The sequence below is a fragment of the Crinia signifera genome, chromosome 9, assembly GCF_055691185.1.
Source record: "Crinia signifera chromosome 9, ASM5569118v1, whole genome shotgun sequence".
In the NCBI taxonomy this organism is placed as follows: Eukaryota; Metazoa; Chordata; class Amphibia; order Anura; family Myobatrachidae; genus Crinia; species Crinia signifera.
Genome location: NC_139225.1, coordinates 13,330,913 through 13,356,149, shown reverse-complemented (window position 1 = coordinate 13,356,149; position 25,237 = coordinate 13,330,913). Strand labels below are relative to the sequence as shown.

Below are 25,237 nucleotides of genomic sequence, written 5' to 3'. Positions count from 1 at the left end.
CAGAGTAGAAAGAGAAGTGGGAGGGCCCTGTACACAACTAAGCAAGAAGGCAAGTACGTTAGAGTCTCTAGTTTGAGAAATAGACGCCTAACAGGCAGCTTTATTAAGTGGTACCCACAAAAGGCCAGTGTCAATGTCTACACTGAAGAGTCAACCTTGGGATGCTGGCCTTCTAGGCAAAGAGTGGCAAAGAAAAAGCCATATCTGAGACTGGCCAATAAAAGGAATAGATTAATATGGGCAAATGGACACAGACATTGGACAGAGGAAGATTGGAAAAAAGTGTTATAGACAGTCTCATCGAGTGTTGAAGTGTTTGGATCACACAGTAGAACATTTGTACAATGCAGTACAAGTGAAAATATGCTGGAGGAGGACCTGACGCCATCCGGCAAGTATTGTGGAGATAATGTGATGTTCTGGGACTGCTTTGGTGCTGGTAAAGTGGGAGATTTGTACAAGGTAAATGTATTTTTAATAAGGAAGGCTATCTCTCCATTTTGCAACGCCATGCCATACCCTGTGGACAGTGCTCGATTGGCGTCAATTTCCTCCTACAACAGGACAATGACCCAAAGCACACCTCCAAATAATGCAAGAACTACAGTATTTATTGAAGAAGCAGGCAGCTGGTATTCTAACTGTAATGGAGTGGCCAGTGCAGGGATCCGATTTCAACCCCATTTAGCTGCTGTGGGAGCAGCTTGACAGTATGGTACCCAAGAAGTGCTTATCAAGCCAATCCAACTTGTGTGAGGAGCTTCAGGAAGTGTGGGGTGAAATTTCTTCAGATTACCTCAACAAATTACCAGCTAGAATGCCAAAGGTCTACAATGCTGTAATTGCTGCAAAAGGAGAATTCTTTGACGAAAGTAAGGTTTGAAGGGCAAAATTATTATTTTTAAAAAAAATCATTATTTATAACCTTGCCAATGTCTTGACTAAATGTTCTATTCATTTTAAAACTCATTTGGTAAATAAAAGTCAGTTTTCATGCAAAACACGAAATTGTCTGGGTGACCCCAAACTTTTGAACGGTAGTGTATATATTGTCATGTTTATTATAAATAAAAAAAATGGTTGGAAAAAAATGAGTATACAAAACTTTACTTCCAAACTAATGGTCCAGTGTGACAAACTGTCAAGGTGATAAATGTTTAGGTATTTGTTAAAAAAAGATGTTAGTCCATCGAGTTCAACCTATACTAAATAAACGTTTAGAAATTTTAGAAATTTGTCTAACCCTTTTCTTAAATGTATTTAGTGAGTCTGCTAGCACAGCCTCTCCCGGCAGAGAATTCCCTACCTTATCTGCCCTTTTAGTATTCCCTCCAATCATTTCCCTACAACTGATGTAAGACTCACTGATCTATAATTACCTGTATCCGTTCTCTTACTATTTTTAAATATTGGTACTAGTGATGAGCGGGTCCGGATCTCCGAGATCCGGATCCGCACGGACGTCCTGAATCCGAATCCGGATCCAGGACGTCCGCGGACTCCCGCGCAGGCCCGGAGCCGAAATCGAGGCCCGACGTCACATTGGTGACGTCGGATTCTCGCGAGATCCGGATTACATAAAAGCCGGGACCCGCCGCCGCCATCTTCATTCTGTGGGGCGACGCAGAGCAGGCAGCAGTGCTGCCAGAGAGGGGGGTTTTATTTATTGCTCCGTGAGGGGGGTTTGCTGGAGCGTTGTGTGTGTCACTGTGCTGCTTGCTGCTAAAGAGCTGCAAGTACAGAGGGGGTTTAATCATTTTTATTGTGCTGCTGGAGAGTGATTTTTTTTTTCTATATTGCTGTAGCCTGCTCATCTGTAATTTGTGTCACTGCTGCTGCTACAGAATACTACAGACAGAGGGGGGTTTATTGTACTGCCGCAGAGGGGGTTTTCTTTCTATATTGCTATAGCCTGCTCATCTCTAATTGTGTCACTGCTGCTGCTAGCCTGCTACAGAATACTACAGACAGAGGGGGGTTTAATAATTTTTATTGTGCTGCCAGAGAGGGTTTTTGTGCTGCCTGGCTACCTGTTATATGGTTGTAAACACCTACCAGGCAGTCACCTCTGTTGTTGCCAGTGCCACTACCTTGTACCTACCTCTCAGAGTATATAAAAAAAAAAAAAAAAAATTAAAAATATATAAAAATATTAAAAAAAATAATTAAGTTGTTGTTGTTGCTGACACCACTGGCTGCCGTTAGATATCGCAGACTCAGTAATTAAATTTTTAACTGTGGTTTGCTGACGCCACTTGTTGTGTTACCTACCAGTGTATCCACTTTTGTATCTTGCTGCTGTTGTCACTGGCTAGTGACAACAACCAGCTGATATCTGGGTATCCAGTTTGCTGCCACCGCTGCCGTTACATATATCGCAGTAAATAACTCCGGTTTGCTGACGCCACTTGTTGTGTTACCTACCAGTGTAACTATCCACAAAATAAATATTGTATCTTGCTGCTGTTGTCACTGGCTAGTGACAACCAGCTGATATCTGGGTATCCAGTTTGCTGCCACCGCTGCCGTTACATATATCGCAGTAAATAACTCCGGTTTGCTGACGCCACTTGTTGTGTTACCTACCAGTGTAACTATCCACAAAATAAATATTGTATCTTGCTGCTGTTGTCACTGGCTAGTGACAACCAGCTGATATCTGGGTATCCAGTTTGCTGCCACCGCTGCCGTTACATATATCGCAGTAAATAACTCCGGTTTGCTGACGCCACTTGTTGTGTTACCTACCAGTGTAACTATCCACAAAATAAATATTGTATCTTGCTGCTGTTGTCACTGGCTATATATAGTCCACTGGTGCTGCACTGCTGCCTGCACTGAATCTGCCAGTCTGGTGGTCTGTGGTCTGGGGCTCACAGCCTAATAAATAATAATGCCCTATATCTTATCTAGTTACCTGTGTGGTCTGGGGCTTACTGGCTAATAAATAATTAAATATTGCCTGCCTAATAAATAATTAAATACTGCCGTATATCTCTACCTTTGTGATCTGGGGCTCACTGGCTATACTGCCGTATATACCGTCTGGTCTGGGGCTCACTGGCTAATAAATAATTAAATACTGCCGTATATCTCTACCTTTGTGGTCTGGGGCTCACTGGCTATACTGCCGTATGTACCGTCTGGTCTGGGGCTCACTGCCTAATAAATAATTAAATACTGCCGTATAGCTCTACCTTTGTGGTCTGGGGCTCACTGCCTAATACTGATGTATCTGTATAACTGCCTGCTGGTGCATACCCACTGACATATATTAATTGCACTCCAGTGGCGCTGTTCTGTGACATAACTCCGCTGCAGTGCCACTCTTACATGAGCCATGTGTTTGGGCCGCACACTTGTGTGGCTTAGCATAGTTATCCAGCTACCTCGGTGCAACCTTTTGTCCTAAAAACAATATTGTAAGGTGTGAGCTGTTCAGAATAGACTGTAAATGAGTGGAAATGAATGTTATTGAGGTTAATATAGCGTAGGAGCAAAAAAAACACCCAAATTCTGCGATTTTAGCAGTTTTTATGCTTTTTAACAAAAAAATCAGAACCCAAAACCCAAAAAATCCAAACACAAAACACTTAGGAGGTGTTTTGCCAAAACCCATTAGAACCCAAAACCTCAAGGTAATCAGAACCCAAAACCCAAAACCCAAAACCTGAAAAGTGGCCGGTGCACATCTCTAATTGGTACTACTTCAGCTAATCTCCAGTCCCTTGGTACTAAGTCAGATGAAATTAAATTAAAATAAATAAAGAAATGCAATGGCCTGGCTAATTCCAAGCTCAGTTCCATCAGAATCCCATCTGGTTCTGATGATTCAGTTATTTTTATTTAGCAGAGTCACTTTTGGACATATTCAGCAGTAAGGAGGTCATTCTAGTTGTTTTGGCCCGTTGCGAATTTGCAATGGGGACCGATGTTGTAGAGACTACGCATGCGCATAGTCTCTGAGGCACTCGCAGCAGGGGGTTGTGCGGGAGGCGTACCCACAAAAAAGCTGTGTGTGTCCAGGAAACCGCTGGGAATGGGAGTGGCTTCCTGTCTTCCGTGGGTGGGCAGCTGATGTCACCAGATGTCAGCTGCCCACTACTGCTACTTTTTTTGTTCCATGTTTGAGATCTGGGTATGCAGACACGGGTTGACCCGTTCTCACTGCATAAAAACCTGTGTTAAAAGGAAAATTACCGGGTAGAACTTCTTCAGTGAGAATGGGGGTCCGCCGCTGCAGTCCCCAGTGAGAACACTGAATTATAAATGTTGTAATCTCCTTTCCTGTTCATGTATTATTATTATTATTTTTTTTGGGGGGGGGGGTTGTTTTGAGCTGTTTTCTTTTTGAATTCTACTCTAGCTGCTCTGATTTGTTTGTTTTTTGCAAGCTCTATTATAATCCTTATACAATTTATGCAAAATGCCTCCTTGTTCCTTATATAGCTTAAAATAAGTAAATGCTCTTCTTTCTTTCTATTTCTTCCCTTACCTTCTTATTCAACCAAATTGGTTCAGACCTGCTACTTTTACCTTAATTACACTTATTTGTTAATGTGTCCAGCAACTTTTTTACAGGCGTCCCACATTTCCCCCACGTTTTTGGAACTAGGACCACCCATTTTCAATGGTCTAATTCAGCCTATATCAGTGGCAAATGCAGGATTTTTAGAGGAGGGTTTCAAAATGTAAACCAAAATCTCCCACCCTGCAGCGCATTGGAGTAAGTTCGGGAGTTTGGGGTAGCGGTAACAGCCCTGAAAATTGGTCTTTTTATGCACTGGATAATGTATGTGGAACACAGCATTAATATTTAACAGTACAGATGGTCTGTATAGGCTGTTATAAACATTTAAATAACATAAGTGGTCAGGAAAAGGTGAAACATATAATCAATAAATACACAAACATAATAGAACCAGTACTGCACTAATCTCACAATCCCCCACTTCATGGTAAGGCTCCTGTCTCTTCCTCCTGCCAGCTACTCTCTGGTCCATTGCAATGTTTGAGGGCTCAGTTCCACACATACAATAAATGTGGTAGAAGAAGCTGGTGCACTGGGCATGTGCAGCAGCTCCGCTCTGTCCCTTACACTGCATGATGTGGTGGCAGCTCTACTGATCATATTATATACCAGTGCTATTGTTGACATAAGTTAAGGCACTTGCCAAGAGGAGGGTGGTTTCAGGGCAACCAGAAACCCCCCTGCATTTGCCTATGCATATGAAGAATCTATAAGTGTCAAAAGACTAGATATAAAGACAAAAAAAGCATAAAAGGAAGACATAACAACTTGACTATCACATAATGATGCAAATTAAAGTATTATTAATGTTAGTTAACGCTTCATTATTCATTTATTTATTTTTATTCACACTTTGAATTAGCTGCAATAAGAGGTTGTGAGCTGGGGAAACCCAATCAGAAGCCACAATGTTCCAGTTTTCTGATTCTCCATTGGTCATCCAGCTCACACCCCTCTTCACAGTGCCACAGTCACTGATTACTGAAAAATAACAACCAAACAATTGACAAACACTGGTACAAAAATAACGTTTGTTCCAAAAACTACAAATATATATGTTGCCATTTTAAATCAAAACGGGGTAAATTTATTAAATCTTCTAAAACTGAAAGAGGTGAAAAATGATAGAATCTAATTTGTTGCAACATCACCTCTTTTAATTTTTGAAGCATTAATTTACCCCAGTGAGCCTCATTTAATTTTAATTATTACTGCACTAATTAGCACTCAACTTAATCTGACTTTTCATGTACACTGTCTCTCACAAACATCATAATAACAGACTGAACCTTACAGAGGCCAGAAAAAGCCCCCAAAAAAGGGGTACTTCCTCATCTTTGCGGCCACCAATAAGCCAATTACGTTAGCCGCTACTTAACCGATACATAAGGATTTTTGGCGAGGGAACCTGGAGGACCCACGTCACCACCTGGGGTCCACGCCACCCTCCTGTGTCCACGCCAGCATCTATTACCTTTAGTAAAGTTGTGACGAATGAAGTGGAGCGAGCCACCGAGCCTGAAGCATGACGAGCGAAGAGAGCCCGCGCGGGGACCATGATGCTTAGCAGCACTACGTAAGTTCCGTAGCGTAAGCGGTGGCTGCAAAGATGAGGAAGTACCAAAAAAAAACGTTTTATTGCACCCTCAGTAAAGTTTATAAGACCAATAGATGTCAGTGTACTGCAGTCATTTACTTTTCAGTATACGTCAGAAGATAATGCTACGTTACCTAAAGTAATCCATTTTACAGAAGATCTCCTTGTTTTTTATATAGCAGCTGTTGTGCTGCCTCAGCGACGTCCTGCACACAGAACACTCCAGACACCTGACATGCCAAATTAAATTATTCACCTAAAGGAAAAACAAAACACACGATCAATTATATTATTTTTTTTATTTAGAAATCAGTTTAAAAAAGTCTAATATAATTATATACTTCCCAACTGTCCCATTTTTCGCAGGACTGTCTCGTTTTTTTGGGGACAGTCCCGCCCCCTGCCCGGGGCCGGAAGTGTCCAGCAGGGGGAGGGGCAGTTAAGAGTCCAAGGGAATAGACTCTGTCGGCATGCGCACAGCATCTATTAAAACAGGGTATGGCCCAATGGCGTCTCATTTGCATAGACCATGCCCTAATTTGCATACGGCGTGCCCCGTTTTCGGACGCGCACGAGTGTCCCTTTTCTACAAAAGAAGAAGTTGGGAGGTATGTAATTAGCTATATTTATTTCTATTTATACTTATTCTGGTTCACTCGCAAAGGCAAATTCCTTTTCAAATGGATAAAACCATGTGCACTGCAGGTGGGGCAGATGTAACTTGTGAGGAGAGAGTTAGATTTGGGTTAGTTAGCATGATTACTAAAAATCCATTCTCCGCCTTTTCTGTATCAAATAGGACAGTACAGAGGAACGCTCCCTAGATGTAATGTAACAGTTGGAAGGGGCATAAAATACACAAAACCAATATCTGTAAAAACAAAGGAATTATAATTACATTTATCAATGACAAAATAAAACTAAATTTAAATTGATGGTAAAGTATTTCCATTATGAGTATGTCAATTTGCTAAAAAAAAATCAGACTAGAAAAATATTTATGTTTTATCTTGTCCGGGCATTGCCTAATTTTGCCCATTGTTACCTATGCAAAATTGATAACTGCCTCATATGGGCCCAGTGGCGCTGGAACGTTTTTAGGTTGGGGGGGGGGGGCAAGATATAATCTCATTTTGGCGCCCCCTAAATTGCTATATGTTACCCCCTAATAGTTAATGAAATATGTTTTCATCAATAGTAATAGAGTAACAGAAAAACACTATAGTTTTATTAGTAACAAAATAACATTTGTCCAGCACATGTCCCCACATCCCTCATATGTCCAGCACATGTCCCTATAACCCTCATATGTCCAGCACATGCCCCCACATCCCTCATATGTCCAGCACATGTCCCTATAACCCTCATATGTCCAGCACATGCCCCCACATCCCTCATATGTCCAGCACATGTCCCCACACCACTCATTTGTCCAGCACATGTCCCTATAACCCTCATATGTCCAGCACATGTCCCTATAACCCTCATATGTCCAGCACATGTCCCTATAACCCTCATATGTCCAGCACATACCCTCACATCCCTCATATGCCCAGCACATGTCCCCACACCACTCATTTGTCCAGCACATGTCCCTATAACCCTCATATGTCCAGCACATGCCCCCACATCCCTCATATGTCCAGCACATGTCCCCACACCACTCATTTGTCCAGCACATGTCCCTATAACCCTCATATGTCCAGCACATGCCCCCACATCCCTCATATGCCCAGCACATGCCCCTACATCCCTCATATGCCCAGCACATGCCCCTACATCCCTCATATGTTCAGCACATGTCCCTATAACCCTCATATGTCCAGCACATGTCCCCACACCACTCATATGCCCAGAACATCAATTGTTCACACACTCCCCATAACTTAATACATCCCCAATGTACATTAACTCAAATTGTGAGCAAGTTTAGAGATCTCCTCAACTTACTTTTTTTGTTTTGCTGCCTGGATCCCTCCCATACACAGCAGGGCAGACACGCTGGCCGCAGCAGGATGGGGTTGGAGCGCGCTGGGGACCTGGATGCTGGATGCCATGCCCATGCGACGCTCGTCGCTGAAGCAGCAGGGGGCGGGCGGCCGCGGCGTCGGACACTGTAAGTGTCAATCAAACACCGCTGGGCAGGGCGGCCGGCAGGGAGGGGACTGAGTCTGACAGGGAGGACGGATGGAGAGACCCGGCGCAGCGGCGCCAGCGCGCATAGCACTGCAGGATATGTGAGTGTAGAAAAGACCTCACACATATATCAAGACACAGACGGGCCCACGGTACTTTAGCGCCTCAGTAATTTTGGGGGGGGCAAGTTGCCCCCTCGCCCCCCCCGTTCCGGCGCCCATGTATGGGGCCATCGTAGGCAGCATAAATATTCCATGGAATTTAGGCCGCCTCATCATTATGATCATGGATTCTGTGTTTTCTGAAAAGTAAACTTCCATACTATGATCCAGGCTTCTGTAAAGCACCTTGATAGCTTTTGGAGAAAATCACTATATAAGGGCCCAAATGTAATAGGGCGTGAGCAATGGCATAACAATGGTGGCGCAGACCCCGCTGTGGCTTGAAGGAGCCAGCATTGGCGGGGTCTGCGGGGAGCACCGAGCTCTGCTGGCTGATTGACAAGACTTGCTGTCTGCCTCCTAACTGCACTTTCTGCCCCCTTTGGTCATGGTGGCCATTCAGAAGCGTATCAACCTGGAAGAGCGGAAAGTCTGCCCATTTTCCCATGACCAGGACCTTCCATTGGTCTGTCCCGCGGGCCTCCCCGCTGCCACTATGTCCCTTGTGCCTCAGTACTCTACCAGCCCTGACTCTTCCTACACTGACTCTCCCACATGGCCATCACTGTGTCCCCCGTGCCTCACTACTCTACCAGCCACTGCTCCTCCACCCTCCACCCTCCCACGTGGCCACCACTGTGTCACCAGTGCCTCACTACCCTACTAGCCACTACTCCTCCACCCTGCCACACTGCAGCTACTTTGTCCCCCATGCCTAAAAGAGCCGGCCGCTATGGATGGGATCTGTGTCAGAGATCCAATCCACAGCAGTACTCTCCCCCCAAATTCTTTCATCTGTGAAGCCGCAGCCTGCACTCAACAGTGGTAGCCAGCATGGGAGATGGGGAACTTGGAGGTGGATCCTAATTTTTTCTCCCTTGTCAGCCCACTTTCTGCATGCCACCTGGCCCGCCCCACCACCACCTATGTGCTCCTACTGCCAGCTGCATACTCCACTGACAAAAATGTATAGTTACTCCACTGGGTGTGAGACTCAGAAAGTGAGAGATTTTGGGAGAGTTTTCCAATTGTTTTAAAGTGGCAATCATTTACACTGAAAAAAACAGATTGATTGTGCCATGTATTTGAATACTGCTTTAAAAAAATGAATTGTCGTAATTATTACAAACTCCAATGCGGCAGGAACAGATGTGAATGACCAATTATTATCTGTAAATGGAACATGTGCAGAAGGGATCTCAGTCATGATGTGATTTACGCCTGCATCAGGCTCAAACATACAAAGGGTAATTCAATTGTTTTATCGGCATCTTAACTGATTAACATACAATTGAACAATTCAATTACTGCTCTTAACTGGGACAGTTGAGGTGGGGAGAAAAAAATGCAAAAAGTCAGTGGTTTTTGAACCCAAACAGAAGTTTGGGTGCCTTCAGCAGGACTTTAGCTAAACCTAGTGCTTTTGGTTATGTCTCATCGAAGCAACAATCAGGTGAAATTGAATCGCCCCCAAAAAGCCAGATCAGGGGTCAGATTCTCTAAGCTTCAAAAGTGATAAAATAGAGAGTGACAAACAGCCAGCCAATCAGCTCCTGTCTGACATTTTTCAAACACCGTCTGTGACATGGCAGGTAGGAGCTGATTGGCTGGCTGTTTATCACTCTCCATTTTATCACTTTTGAAGCTTAGAGAATCTAGCCCTTAGAGTTGGACTGTAAAATACTACTTTGAACTTTATATACAGTACTGGATATACATTTTTATTAACATATGTGAGAGATAAGAATAGTAGTCCTTTGGACTTAGACCCTTATTCTGGTTGACTCACTCGGACGAAAATTCAACCAAAACCCGTCCTGCGAATGGTGGTACGTCTGACCCCTTCACACGCCGAGCTCGTTCACGCGGCATGCAAATGGATGTTTTACATAAGCATCCATTCGCATGCTAGTGGGAACCACCCCCATCTTTCGTTGGTGGTCCTATATATGTGTGCGCTTTTGCCTAGGGCGCCGGCCACTGGAGGGCGGCATTCCCCCCCCCCCCCCCCGTGCTGCGGGGGTACCTGTCCTGCGGTTGTGTATATAAAGCTTGCGGCGGCGGCAGCGGGGGTCCCTGCAGTCAAGAAATAATGAGCGCTATCCGCCTGGCTACACGGGGAAGCGCTTCTGTTGTGGAAACACTGGCCGCACGCTGATTGGCTGAGATTCAGCCAATCAGCGTGCGCCGTGCGGCCAGTGTTTTCACAACAGAAGCGCTTCTGCGTAGCCAGGCGGATAGCGCTCGTTATTTCTTGACTGCAGGGACCCCCCTCTGCCGCCGCAAGCTTTATATACACAGCCGCAGGACAGGTACACCCCCCCCCCCCCCCCGGCACCGGGGCACCCCCACCCGACTCGCCTGGGGCGCTCCGGTGCCTTGCACCGGCCCTGTATAGAACCTTAACATTGTGTATACATTTCAATCCTGAAACTGTTTAACATGAATATTTTCCCGCCCTCCCTTCCCCTTTTGCAATTATTAGAGGGTGGTGGGTTTCATCACGTTAGCACAATTTAGCTTACATTATGTGTTGATGTTACGTATATGGCTTGTTTCGGTGCACTCACCTCTCATTGACTTAGGCCTTCGCTGGATCACCCGTTCGGGGACAGCGACCCCACCTGGCCGGGTTGGTAGTCAATGCAGTAGGGTGGAGTGGATACCGCTTGTTTGAGTTCGGCCAGTTACGTTTGTTGTTTTGGGGTGGAGTGTTAGTTTATTATGCGTTCTTTCTTGGCCACCATTAGTTAATTCATTTAAATAAATGAATTTAGATTAAAAGTTCGTTAAATAAATCAGTTAACAATTTCTGCCAAACCTATGTCTCCGAGTCTTTATTTCAGGTTTAGTTATATAAGTTAAGAAATGGGAAATGTTTTACATGCTAGAGGAACACATGAGATGTTGGGATGTTTAAACTATGTAGATTGTATTACAAAGTTAGATGTTTTTCTCCAGATTCACTATTTTAATGTTAAAACATTTTTATTGTAACTTGTGTTAGTATCTCTTACATGTAACCTTACATAGAGGGTTTCTTCAACAGTGTGTTAGTTTTTGGGCAATAGTTCACTAAGCGGACACTATGAAGTCAGCAAATCGCGTTTGTTTACATCTGTCAGAGCATGTATGGATTCATTATAAATATGTCATATGTAAATACATTGAATGTCAATACAACAGAATGCCCAGGGATATATCCATCCTGTGGATAGCCAGGGGTCGATCTTTGAAATAACGAGGGATGAAAGAATGTATCACCTGCAACAGCCAGGAATGTACTTTATAGTATAATTATATCAGTCACAATGAGGAGAACCCTATAAACCTTCAAGAGATGGTTTGACATGTTTTAGAACCAAGTTTATACAAGGATTTGACTGTAAAATTGAGCACTTGAAGAATGTTGATCCAAGGATTGCCATGTGGTGTCAGGAGGGAATACATTTCCCCCATTGATATAAATTGGAAATGGCTTTAGTATGTGAGGCATGTATGATTTACATTGCAATGATTGTGTGAACTTAGTCAAATTAAATTGAAGTAGAATTATCTCCCGCAGTGGCGGCGGCCATTTTATGAACCAAACCAATGTTCAGCCTTTCAGTTAACTAGAATCTAAGCATTCGTTGCTTGGCATAAAAACCTACAATCAGAACATTGATGCAGCCCAGCGACGAAGATTGTGATTCCACTGTAAATAAGCTTTGCACTGGTGAAAATAATATAGCAATTTTAAAGCACTATAAACATGTTCTCTATAACAAAGGACAAAACTGAAATTCAGAGCAAAGTTGCCTACCCTACTGCATTCTGCAGGAGACTCCCTGACATAGCAGCAATCTTCCTCTCTCCCTCATTAGTCTAACAATATCCCTCATGTCACCTTGCCCACATTAGACTGTTACATCATAGTTACCTCCCCTCCTGCATTCTGCAGGAGACTCCCTGACATAGCAGCAATCTTCCTCTCTCCCTCATTAGTCTAACAATATCCCTCATGTCACCTTGCCCACATTAGACTGTTACATCATAGTTACCTCCCCTCCTGCATTCTGCAGGAGACTCCCTGACATAGCAGCAATCTCCCTCTCTCCCTCATTAGTCTAGCAATCTCCCTCATGTCACCTAGCCCACATTACACTGTTACATCATAGTTACCTCCCCTCCTGCATTCTGCAGGAGACTCCCTGACATAGCAGCAATCTCCCTCTCTCCATCATTAGTCTAGCAATCTCCCTCATGTCACCTAGCCCACATTACACTTTTACATCATAGTTACCTCCCATCCTGCATTCTGCAGGAGACTCCCTGACATAGCAGCAATCTCCCTCTCTCCCTCATTAGTCTAACAATCTCCCTCATGTCACCTTGCCCACATTAGACTGTTACATCATAGTTACCTCCCCTCCTGCATTCTGCAGGAGACTCCTTGACATAGCAGCAATCTCCCTCTCTCCCTCATTAGTCTAGCAATCTCCCTCATGTCACCTAGCCCACATTACACTGTTACATCATAGTTACCTCCTCCTGCATTCTGCAGGAGACTCCCTGACATAGCAGCAATCTCCCTCTTTCCATCATTAGTCTAGCAATCTCCCTCATTACACCTAGCCCACATTACACTGTTACATCATAGTTACCTCCCCTCCTGTGTTCTGCAGGAGACTCCTTGACATAGCAGCAATCTCCCTCTCTCCCTCATTAGTCTAGCAATCTCCCTCATATCACCTAGCCCACATTACACTGTTACACCATAGTTACCTCCCCTCTTGCATTCTGCAGAAGACTCCATGACATAGCAGCAATCTCCCCCTCTCCCTCATTAGTCTAGCGATCTCCCTCATGTCACCTAGCCTACATTACACTGTTACACCATAGTTACCTCCCCTCCTGCATTCTGCAGGAGACTCCCTGACATAGCAGCAATCTCCCTCTCTCCCTCATTAGTCTTACAATCTCCCTCATTTCACCTAGCCCACATTACACTGTTACATTTTTTGGGGAAAAAAGGAATGGGAGATAGATACAGTTACATTGAATCATCAGAACCATTTCCCAGCACTTTACCAAGTACAGTAGCTCTTACTAACTGCTCTGGGCCTCATCTACATTTGGATATAAGTCATTATAAAAGATTCCCCTCAGAAGTAGCAGTACACACCCACGCTTCTAGGTGCCACGTTCACAATCTCTTTTCACAATCTCTCCATATATGGAACTAGACACGCCCTCTGGATGGAGCATGGCACGCCCCATCAATGCGGCACTGTGCAAAATTCTACTACCAACTGTAATCTCCCTGAAACTAGTTTTGGCAAGTATGATTCAGAGCCATATATAAAATGTCATGGGCGTGTTTAGATATTGCTTCTGGATACACAAGGAAGGCGCATATTGTTTTTTTAGAAACTCAATGCACAAAAATAACTATCTTAGATGAGAATCTATGACAGCAGGACATTTAGATTTAAGTTATGAAAATCACCTTATTTTTAAGCAATAAAATCTGCGTGTGTGCGTGTGTGTGTGTGTGTGTGTGTGCCTGTGCCTGTGTGTGTGTGTGTGCGTGTGTCCCTGTTTGTTTGTTTTAAGCTTGGACAAAAACATTTCTAAAAGAAAAATGTTTGTGCCTGTATTAGCTTGGCATGATCGTAATAACTTAAAAAAAATGTTTAGAACTTATTAAAAGCTAAATGTCTCACACAGCGTAACTCATTCTTGACAGGCAACATTACATATGGCCCTCAATATCCAAATACTGGTGGAAAAAAGTTTGGTTGTGTTATTGTGCTGAGTTATTCCCCATAATTCCTGGGCTTGTTTGCTTCTACCCTTTCTGTGGGCAGAGGCAGGGCCGCCGACAGGGGGGTGCTGTGGGTACAGTTGTCTTGGGCTCCAGCATCTCATTTTAGCCACAGTAACCCTCCGCTATGTGCTGCCTGCAGGTCCCAAAGCACAGCATGGCTTCTTCAATACAGGAAGGCAGCGGCCAATTAAATTGCTGCCTCGGCTTTTGAGCCAATCAGAGCTTGTGTACCATTAGCCAATCAGAGCAGTTGCCGGTACATGAGCTCTGATTGGCTCACCCGCCGGTGCTGCATTTTAATTGGCCGCTGGCATCCTGTATTGAAGAAGCCACGATGTGCTGAGTTGGGCAGTAAGTGAAGGAAGATGGGAGTCCGTGGCAGGTGGGCCCATGGGGCCCCAAAATTCCTGGTGGCAGCGCAGAGGTATTTGTTTTGATCTGCAAAGTGACAGAGATATTAGTCCCTTTGGAACCATTAGCAGCCTTATTTCCCAGGAGATGTAAGACTTGAGGATAGATATCTAATTGGTCAGATTGTAATGACTACTTAAGCCCTATACACACAAGACGATATGTTCCAAGAGCGATATTGGCAGTGCGGAACTGATTTCCCAAGCAAACAATATTGTGCGTTCAGCAATGTCACCCGGCCACTGGCTGCTGCATGCCTCGTTGTAGATATAGTTAACATTGTGCTCGCAGAACAGATGTCGGGGTGGGAGGACTGTATCGTTAACTATATTGGACATACACACTAAATGTTTTTTTTTTAAGATTTTGCACAGAAGGGCTAAAATGAGTGATATCTTTTAAAAAATCATCCAGTGTGTGTATGGGGTTTGAGGCCTCTATTGCTGATGACCGTTTCTGTGCCCAACATATTAGCTATAGAGATTAGGAGAAATTACAGATGGCAAATATTCTGCCTCAGCTTCCAGAGAACTGGTTCAAATGAAACAAACCTAAAGAGAAGCGAGGTCGTTCCTCAATGTTCGGTACGGATGGTTTAGTGGTTAGCATTACTGCCTCACTGCACTGAGGTCATGGGTTCTATTCCCACCATGTGTTATATATACGGGGCAGTACGGATGGTGTAATGGTTACATTACTGCCTCACAGCACTGAGGTCATGGGTTCTATCCCCACCATGTGTTATATATACGGGGCAGTACGGATAGTGTAATGGTTACATTACTGCCTCACAGCGCTGAGGTCATGGGTTCTATCCCCACCATGTGTTATATATACGGGGCAGTACGGATAGTGTAATGGTTAGCATTACTGCCTCACTGCACTGAGGTCATGGGTTCTATCCCCAACATGTGTTATATATACAGGGCAGCACAGATGGTGTAATGGTTAGCATTACTGCCTCACTGCACTGAGGTCATGGGTTCTATCCCCAACATGTGTTATATATACAGGGCAGCACAGATGGTGTAATGGTTAGCATTACTGCCTCACAGCGCCGAGGTCATGGGTTCTATCCCCACCATGTGTTATATATACGGGGCAGTACGGATGATGTAATGGTTATAGCATTACTGCCTCACAGCGCTGAGGTCATGGGTTCTATCCCCACCATGTGTTATATATACGGGGCAGTACGGATGGTGTAATGGTTAGCATTACTGCCTCACAGCGCCAAGGTCATGGGTTCTATCCCCACCATGTGTTATATATACAGGGCAGTACGGATGGTGTAATAGTTACATTACTGCCTCAGCACTGAGGTCATGGGTTCTATCCCCACCATGTGTTATATATACGGGGCAGTATGGACAGTGTAATAGTTAACATTACTGCCTCACAGCACTGAGGTCATGGGTTCTATCCCCACCATGTGTTATATATACAGGGCAGTACGGATGGTGTAATGGTTACATTACTGCCTCACAGCGCTGAGGTCATGGGTTCCATCCCCACCATGTGTTATATATACGGGGCAGTACGGATGGTGTAATGGTTAGCATTACTGCCTCACAGCGCCAAGGTCATGGGTTCCATCCCCACCATGTGTTATATATACGGGGCAGTACGGATGGTGTAATGGTTACATTACTGCCTCAGCACTGAGGTCATGGGTTCTATCCCCACCATGTGTTATATATACGGGGCAGTACGGACAGTGTAATAGTTAACATTACTGCCTCACAGCACTGAGGTCATGGGTTCTATCCCCACCATGTGTTATATATACAGGGCAGTACGGATGGTGTAATGGTTACATTACTGCCTCACAGCGCTGAGGTCATGGGTTCTATCCCCACCATGTGTTATATATACGGGGCAGCATGGATGGTGTAATGGTTAGCACTACTACCTCACAGCGCTGAGGTCATGGGTTCTATACCCACCATGTGTTATATATACAGGGCAGTACGGATGGTGTAATGGTTACATTACTGCCTCACAGCGCTGAGGTCATGGGTTCTATCCCCACCATGTGTTATATATACGGGGCAGCATGGATGGTGTAATGGTTAGCACTACTGCCTCACAGCGCTGAGGTCATGGGTTCTATACCCACCATGTGTTATATATACGGGGCAGTACGGATGGTGTAATGGTTACATTACTGCCTCACAGCGCTGAGGTCATGGGTTCTATCCCCACCATGTGTTATATATACGGGGCAGTACAGATGGTGTAATGGTTAGCATTACTGCCTCACAGTGCTGAGGTCATGGGTTCTATCCCCACCATGTGTTATATATAAGGGGCAGCATGGATGGTGTAATGGTTACATTACTGCCTCACAGCACTGAGGTCATGGGTTCTATCCCCACCATGTGTTATATATACGGGGCAGTATGGATGGTGTAATGGTTAGCATTACTGCCTCACAGCGCTGAGGTCATGGGTTCTATCCCCACCATGTGTTATATATACGGGGGGCAGTACGGATGGTGTAATGGTTACATTACTGCCTCACAGCGCTGAGGTCATGGGTTCTATTCCCACCATGTGTTATATATACGGGGCAGTACGGATGGTGTAATGGTTAGCATTACTGCCTCACAGCGCTGAGGTCATGGGTTCCATTCCCACCATGTGTTATATATATATACGGAGCAGTACGGATGGTGTAATGGTTAGCATTACTGCCTCACAGCGCTGAGGTCATGGGTTCTATCCCCACCATGGCTCTAACTGTGCGGAGGTTGTATATTCTCCCTGTGCTTGTGTGGGTTTCATCCGGGTACTCCGGTTTCCTCCCACAATCCAAAAATATACTGTTAAGTTATTTGGCTCCTAACAAAATTAACCCTAGAATGTCTGTGTGTGCCTGTACATGTGGTACATGTGGTAGGGAATATAGATTGTAAGCTCCACTGGGGCAGGGACTGATGTCAATGTTCAAATATTCTCTGTACAGCGCTGCGGAATATGTGTGCGCTATATAATATAACTGGTAATAAATAAGGTCAATAAAGCTATCTTAGTATATTCATGTCACCTGACTTTGATTTTTTTTAAATGTGTATTATATGATTGATGTTTTGTTGATCTGCCGGGATGCGGTCATTTGGTCTACAGCATGATGGTAGACAATCATTAGGTCAACACCATTGGGTCGACATGTTAAAATGTTGACATGGGTCTAGGTCGATATAGAGAAAAAGTCGACATGGTTCTAGGTCGACAGGTCGTTAGTTCGACAGGTCATTAGTTCGACAGTGTCTAGGTCGACAGTCCAAAGGTTGACATGGGGTTTTTCACTGTTTTTGTAGCCGACATGTGCCGACAGGCAGTATTTCATGCCCTACCAACCAATAGGGTGTGGTGGGAGATTAAAATAGTGTGCCGAGCGCAGCGAGGGGATGCGGTGCACTTTAAACTGTGTCCATGTCGACTGTGTTTACATTCAGGTAAAAAAACCTGTGAAAAACCCTGTGTCGACCTTTTCACTGTCGACCTAGACATTGTCGAACTAACGACCTGTCGAACTAACGACCTGTCGAACCATGTTCAGCTTGTGTAAATTGATAATTGGCAGGCTGTTCATTAAGAGGTGGCATTTATTACACATGGATCATCATTTAATTTATTTTTGTACAATAATTATGAGGCACAAAACTTTCCTGATCATTGCATTGATTTTTATTTTAACATTAGGGGTCAAATGCATTAAGCCTTAACCTGTCAGGAACTGATTGGCTGGCTGTTTAGCACTCTCCATTTTATCACTTTTTGAAGTTTGATACATTTGGCCCAAAAAGAGATAAAGTACCAGCCAATCAGCTCCTAACTGTCATGTTACAGGCTGCGTTTGAGAAATGTCAGTAAACAGATTGGCTGGTACTTTATCCCTCTTTATAACGCTTCACTTTATCACTTGCTAAGGCTCAATACATGTTGCCCAAGTTTTGTTACTTAGAGACTGAGGTTACCTTAAGAAGGTATCTGTCTAGGATTACCAGGCCGCAGCTCGAACAGATGTTTTTCCCATCAGAAGGTAGAGAAGAGGACGAAGAAGATGGTGGGGAGCACACCGATGGAGTGGACGGAGGGCTGGGGGACGAGTGCTCTTCTTTCTCCAAGTTGCATGGTAAATTTTCATCGTCTGACTGTGACTAGAGAAAAAAAAACATATTTGTGATTACATTTACATGTACGACTTAAACACTGAGTATACATGTATACATTTGTTTACACTAATGATATAAAAATTTGGGTGTTAAATAATTCACATTTTTAAAAGGAGCACATTTAAAAAAAAAAAAAACAATATATTTATTTGCATTGTGTGCACTTCACTGTAGGTCAGAGCACTGTAAAGTTTTAGACATGTAAATTGATAATCTTCTCTCTCATAAATATCAGTTTGGCTTACAAAATTCAGCAGCTGCCTTTACTAAACATCAACTTATTCTGATTCACTCGGAAAGGCGCAATCACTCTCTAATGGACAAACCCATATGCACTGCAGGTGGGGCTGATGTAACTTGTGCAGAGAGAGTTATATTTGGGTAGGGGGTGTACTTCAAACTGATATCTATATTGCAGTGTAAAAATAAAGCAGCTAGTATTTGCCCTGCACAGAAACAATAAAACACCCAAATCTAACTCTCTCTGCACGTTTCATCAGCCCCCTGCAGTGCACATGGTTTTGTCCATTAGACAGTAATTGTGCCTTTCCGAGTGAATCAGAATAACCCACCAAGGCCTTTATTCTGGTTCACTCACAAAGGCAAATTCCATCTCAAATGGACAAAACCATGGGCCTTATTCTAGTTCTCTCTTCACAAAACCATATGCACTGCAGGTGGGGCAGATGTTACTTGTGCAGAGAGAGTTAGATTTGGGTGGGGTTTTACTTCAAAGTGAGATCTATATTGCAGTGTAAAAATAAAGCAGTCAGTATTTACCCTGCACAGAAACTAAATAACTCACCAAAATCTAACTCTCTCTGCACATGTTACATCTGCCCCCCTGCAGTGCACATGGTTTTGTCCATCTAAGAAGGATTTTGTCAGAAAGAGTGAACTAGAATAAGGCCCCATGTGCATTGATTTGCAGGTGGGGCAGATGTAACTTGTGCAGAGAGAGTTAGATTTGGGTGGGGTTTTACGTCAAAGTGAGATCTATATATTGCAGTGTAAAAATAAAGCAGTCAGTATTTTCCCTGCACAGAAACAAAATAACTCACCCAAATCTAAATCTCTCTGCATTTGAGAAGGAATTTGCCTTTCCGAGTGAACCAGAATAACCCCCCATGTCTATTGAAACAGTGTAGAAACAAGTAGAACTCAATTCTTTCCATGAAGTTCAGATCTTAGATTAAAAAAAAAAAAAAAAAAGATTTTGAGGGTTTTAGGTTCCATGTAAGTCTTTCTCTTGTAATTCAGGTTCCATTTAAAATAGGAGATTGTATGGTCAAAGTGTGGGCGGTGGTGGATGCTGCAATGCATTTTTAAAGAAATAAAGATCCAATACCAAATCAATTTAGATGCCAAGGCGTTGGTACTTGTTTGAGGGTGGTACTCCGATGCTTTTGTTGTTACTCTCAGCCAAACATTATAAAAATAATTGCGATATGTTTCCACTGTATTGTACCATATGCCTTCATGAATGGAGTGTAAATGGTGTCCTACTTAGTAAATATGTATATGTAATTAAAAATGAAAAAATGACAGTTGGTAGCTTTTTTATTATTCTATTCAATTGGCTATCATTAACTGAAGCCCTGTTGTGCCCAGGGGTGCCCTCACCACTAATTCTGCTCATGCTGATAAACAGCCTATATTTATAAACATGGATGTGTCGGAGGCATCACAAGAGGGTGCGGATTGAATCGGGGTGTTATCCTTCCAGTGACAAGGAGCAAGGTGTTGCAGTGTGACATCATCCTGCAGCATCCAGCTCATGTCACTGACAGAATGGCAGAGTTTTTGAGAGCAGCATCTCGGAGGATGTTGGCCACTCTCCCAGAGATAAGTACATGGGAGACTTCCCACAAAGCCACGTCATGTGCCGTTGCCAATGGTGACATTTTTATAAGACCACATTTCTTCCCATTAGGCCACGCCTCCTACCTAGAATAATGGCAATCTCTGTGTACAACAAAAATATTTGATGAACTAATACTTACATGTGACATATCTATAGTAAAGTATTTATTATTGAACACTTATCAGCACAATAATTGCCTAAGATACTACATAATTATAGCAAGACACAATTGAACCTAGAGGAAGGGATATTCCAATGGTTCCCAAAGCTGTATTGGAATAATCAGTAGTGAATTTCCCATTAGGCACTTGTGGCACATGCCTAGGGGCAGCATTGTTGGGGGGCAGCACTTTGATGCTTGTGTTGGCCCAAAATGTACCAGTAACAAAATAGTTCCACTGTACTTTTCCATATAGTAGGGGCCCCCAGCAGCACAGAGAGCATTTGTAGATGCATAATGTGCTCCGCTCCAACGTAAATGAACAAACTGTTCTTTATACTGTGTGTCATATTTAAACAGATTTTTGTAAACAAACATTCTTAAAATACCGGTTTGCTAAATATTTGCCTAGGGTGCTGAGAAATTTTCCACCGGCCCTGCATGGAATGAGCTAAATATCACATTATGCCACACAGTAGGAGACAAAATCACATTATGCCACACAGTAGGAGACAAAAGTCACATTATGCCACACATTGTGAGCTAAAAATCACATTATGCCACACAGTATGAGCCAAGATCACATTATGCCACACACTAAGTGCTAAAAATAACATTATGCCACACAGTAAGAGCTAAAAATCACATTATGCCACACAGTAAGAGCTAAAAATCACATTATGCCACACAGTATGAGCCAAAATCACATTATGCCACACAGTATGAGCCAGAATCCCAGTATGCCACACAGTATGAGCCAAAATCACATTATGCCACACAGTATGAGCCAGAATCCCAGTATGCCACACAGTATGAGCCAAAATCACATTATGCCACACATTATGAGCCAAAATCACATTATGCCACACAGTAAGAGCTAAAAATCACATTATGCCACACATTATGAGCCAAAATCACATTATGCCACACAGTAAGAGCTAAACGTTCGCCGGCTCCGGTATTCAACGAGTCAGGGGCTCGTTGCCCCTGACCGGCGAATTTGAGCTCCTGCGGCGAACGCCGCAGGGAGCCTGAGGACGGTGGCAGGCAGGGAGATGGAAGTCTCCCTGCCTGCCCCAGAATGTTTGTGGGGGGGAGGTGGGCTCCCCGGGTGCCAGGCAGCACAGGCTGCCCCCCGGGGGTGCCAGCAGGGGACCGGGTATATTCACTACATCCGATCATGAATATGTAATGATCGGGTGAAGTAAATATATGAATATCTAATGAGCGGCTCGGCTCCAGCCCCCTGCTGGCTGCTCTGTGTAAAAAATAAATAAAAATAAAAATATATATTTTTTAATTAAATATATATTCATGTGCTTACAGCACATGAATAAAAATAGCATGCCCCTCCTCAGAATAAAATTCCAGATTTTTTTACACCAGTTGTAAAAAACAAAACACTTTATTTTAAAAGTTCACCTTCCACTTCACCATAAAAAGATAGCGATAGCTACTCGGTGAATCATGACGAAAAAAACTTTGAAATGTATTCGCCATCTGGTCATTGAATAGGGTAATTCACCGTTTTAGTCAGAAATTCGCCTTAAAGCACAAAATCGCCATAAAAACCTGGCGAATCAGCCTCATTGAATACCGCCCTATGCCACACAGTATGAGCTGAAATCACATTATGCCACACAGTATAAGCTAAAAATCACATTATGCCACACAGTATAAGCTAAAAATCACATTATGCTACACAGTATAAGCTTAAAATCACATTATGCCACACAGTATGAGCCAAAATCACATTATTCCACACAGTATGAGCCAAGATCACATTATGCCACACACTAAGTGCTAAAAATAACATTATGCCACACAGTAAGAGCTAAAAATCACATTATGCCACACAGTAAGAGCTAAAAATCACATTATGCCACACAGTATGAGCCAAAATCACATTATGCCACACAGTATGAGCCAGAATCCCAGTATGCCACACAGTATGAGCCAAAATCACATTATGCCACACATTATGAGCCAAAATCACATTATGCCACACAGTAAGAGCTAAAAATCACATTATGCCACACATTATGAGCCAAAATCACATTATGCCACACAGTAAGAACTAAAAATCACATTATGCCACACAGTATGAGCCAAAATCACATTATTCCACACAGTATGAGCTAAAAATCACATTATGGGTGGTATTTAATGTGAATACCGGCGACGTGCAGCGAATCTTGTTTAGGATTCGCTGCACATTCGCCACTGTTCGTCGCGTTCCGGAGCCTCGCCGGCTCCGGTATTCAACGAGTCAGGGGCTCGCTGCCCCTGACCGGCGAATTTGAGCTCCTGCGGCGAACGCCGCAGGGAGCATGAGGACGGTGGCAGGCAGGGAGATGGAAGTCTCCCTGCCTGCCCCAGAACGTTTGTGGGGGGGAGGTGGGCTCCCCGGGTGCCAGGCAGCACAGGCTGCCCCCCGGGGGTGCCAGCAGGGGACCGGGTATATTCACTACACCCGATCATGAATATGTAATGATCGGGTGAAGTGAATATATGAATATCTAATGAGCGGCTCGGCTCCAGCCCCCTGCTGGCTGCTCTGTGTAAAAAATAAATAAAAATAAAAATATATATTTTTTAATTAAATATATATTCATGTGCTTACAGCACATGAAAAAAAATAGCATGCCCCTCCTCAGAATAAAATTCCAGATTTTTTTACACCAATTGTAAAAAACAAAACACTTTATTTTAAAAGTTCACCTTCCACTTCACCATAAAAAGATAGCGATAGCTACTCGGTGAATCATGGTGAAAAAAACTTTGAAATGTATTCGCCATCTGGTCATTGAATAGGGTGATTCACCGTTTTAGTCAGAAAATCGCCTTACAGCACAAAATCGCCATAAAAACCTGGCAAATCAGCCTCATTGAATACCGCCCTATGCCACACAGTATGAGCTGAAATCACATTATGCCACACAGTATAAGCTAAAAATCACTTTATGCCACACAGTATAAGCTAAAAATCACATTATGCTACACAGTATAAGCTTAAAATCACATTATGCCACACAGTATGAGCCAAAATCACATTATTCCACACAGTATGAGCTAAAAATCACATTATGCCACACATTAAGAGCAAAAAAATCACATGATGCCACTCAGTAGGAGAAAAAGGGCGGTATTCAATGAGGCTGATTCGCCATGTTTTTATGGTGATTTTGTGCTATAAGGCGAATTTTTGACTAAAACGGTGAATCGCCCTATTCAATGACCAGATGGCGAATACATTTCAAGGTTTTTTTCGCCATGATTCACCGAGTAGCAATTGCTATCTTTTTATGGTGAAGTGGAATGTGAACTTTTAAAATAAAGTGTTTTGTTTTTTACATTTGGTGTCAAAAAATCAGGAATTTTATTCTGAGGAGGGGCATGCTATTTTTATTCATGTGCTGTAAGCACATGAATATATATTTAATTTTAAAAAATATATATATATTTTTTTTTACACAGACCAGCCAGCAGGGGGCCAGGAGCCGAGCCGCTCATTAGATATTCATATATTCACTTCACCCGATCATTACATATGCATGATCGGGTGTAGTGAATATACCCGGTCCCCTGCTGGCACCCCCGGGGGCAGCCTGTGCTGCCTGGCACCCGGGGAGCCCACCTCCCCCCCCACAAACAATCTGGGGCAGGCAGGGAGACTTCCATCTCCCTGCCTGCCACCGTCCTCATGCTCCCTGCGGCGTCCACCGCAGGAGCTCAAATTCGCCGGTCAGGGGCAGCGAGCCTGACTCGTTGAATACTGGAGCCGGCGAGGCTCCGGAACGCGGCGGGCAGTGGCGAATGTGCAGCGAATCCTAAACAGGATTCGCTGCACGTCGCCAGTATTCTCATTGAATACTGCCCAAAATCACATTATGCCACATAATAATACTGCTCTTGAAGTATTAATATTATTGGCCAGCCAGATAATCGCTATATCAGATACTCATATATCTGGCCCAGAGTGGATGTTTTCTCACTTCGAGGTGCATTTAGATGGATGTGTTTACACTGAAACATATAGCTAGTTTATCATATATGAGTATATGATATAGCAGTTATCTAGCTGTCGAATAATAGTACTGTAAAAGCAGTATTTTTATTGACCATCCAGATATATATATATATCATACAGAGGCATCAATAGGGTTGGTGTCACCTGGTGTAGCGACTCATGGTGTCACCCCCACCCAACCTCTATTGGGCCTCCTCCCGTCACCAAATACACAAATTTACACACAATCTAATACTGTATATAAAAGTGAAAATTTGTCAGTCCTTCTGTCTTTCTATAGAAATCCACAGTTTACAAGGGAAGATCATGAAATGATACATACGAGCGTGTTAAAACACATCTGAGGCAACTAAA

At 43.5% G+C, this 25,237-nt stretch overlaps 1 protein-coding gene across 3 annotated transcripts in view; it reads right to left on the bottom strand.

The window, feature by feature from the left end:
- The window catches only part of LHX6 (LIM homeobox 6), a 143,977-nt gene that overhangs the window by 60,630 nt on the left and 58,110 nt on the right, over positions 1–25,237 (bottom strand). For all 3 annotated transcript variants that reach the window (XM_083161053.1, XM_083161051.1, XM_083161052.1), the window contains 2 exons: positions 18,632–18,814; positions 6,263–6,384 (listed from right to left, as the gene is read on the bottom strand). In XM_083161053.1, coding sequence (XP_083017179.1) covers positions 6,263–6,384; positions 18,632–18,814 — 305 coding nt within the window. The remainder of the gene's footprint in view (positions 1–6,262; positions 6,385–18,631; positions 18,815–25,237) is intronic.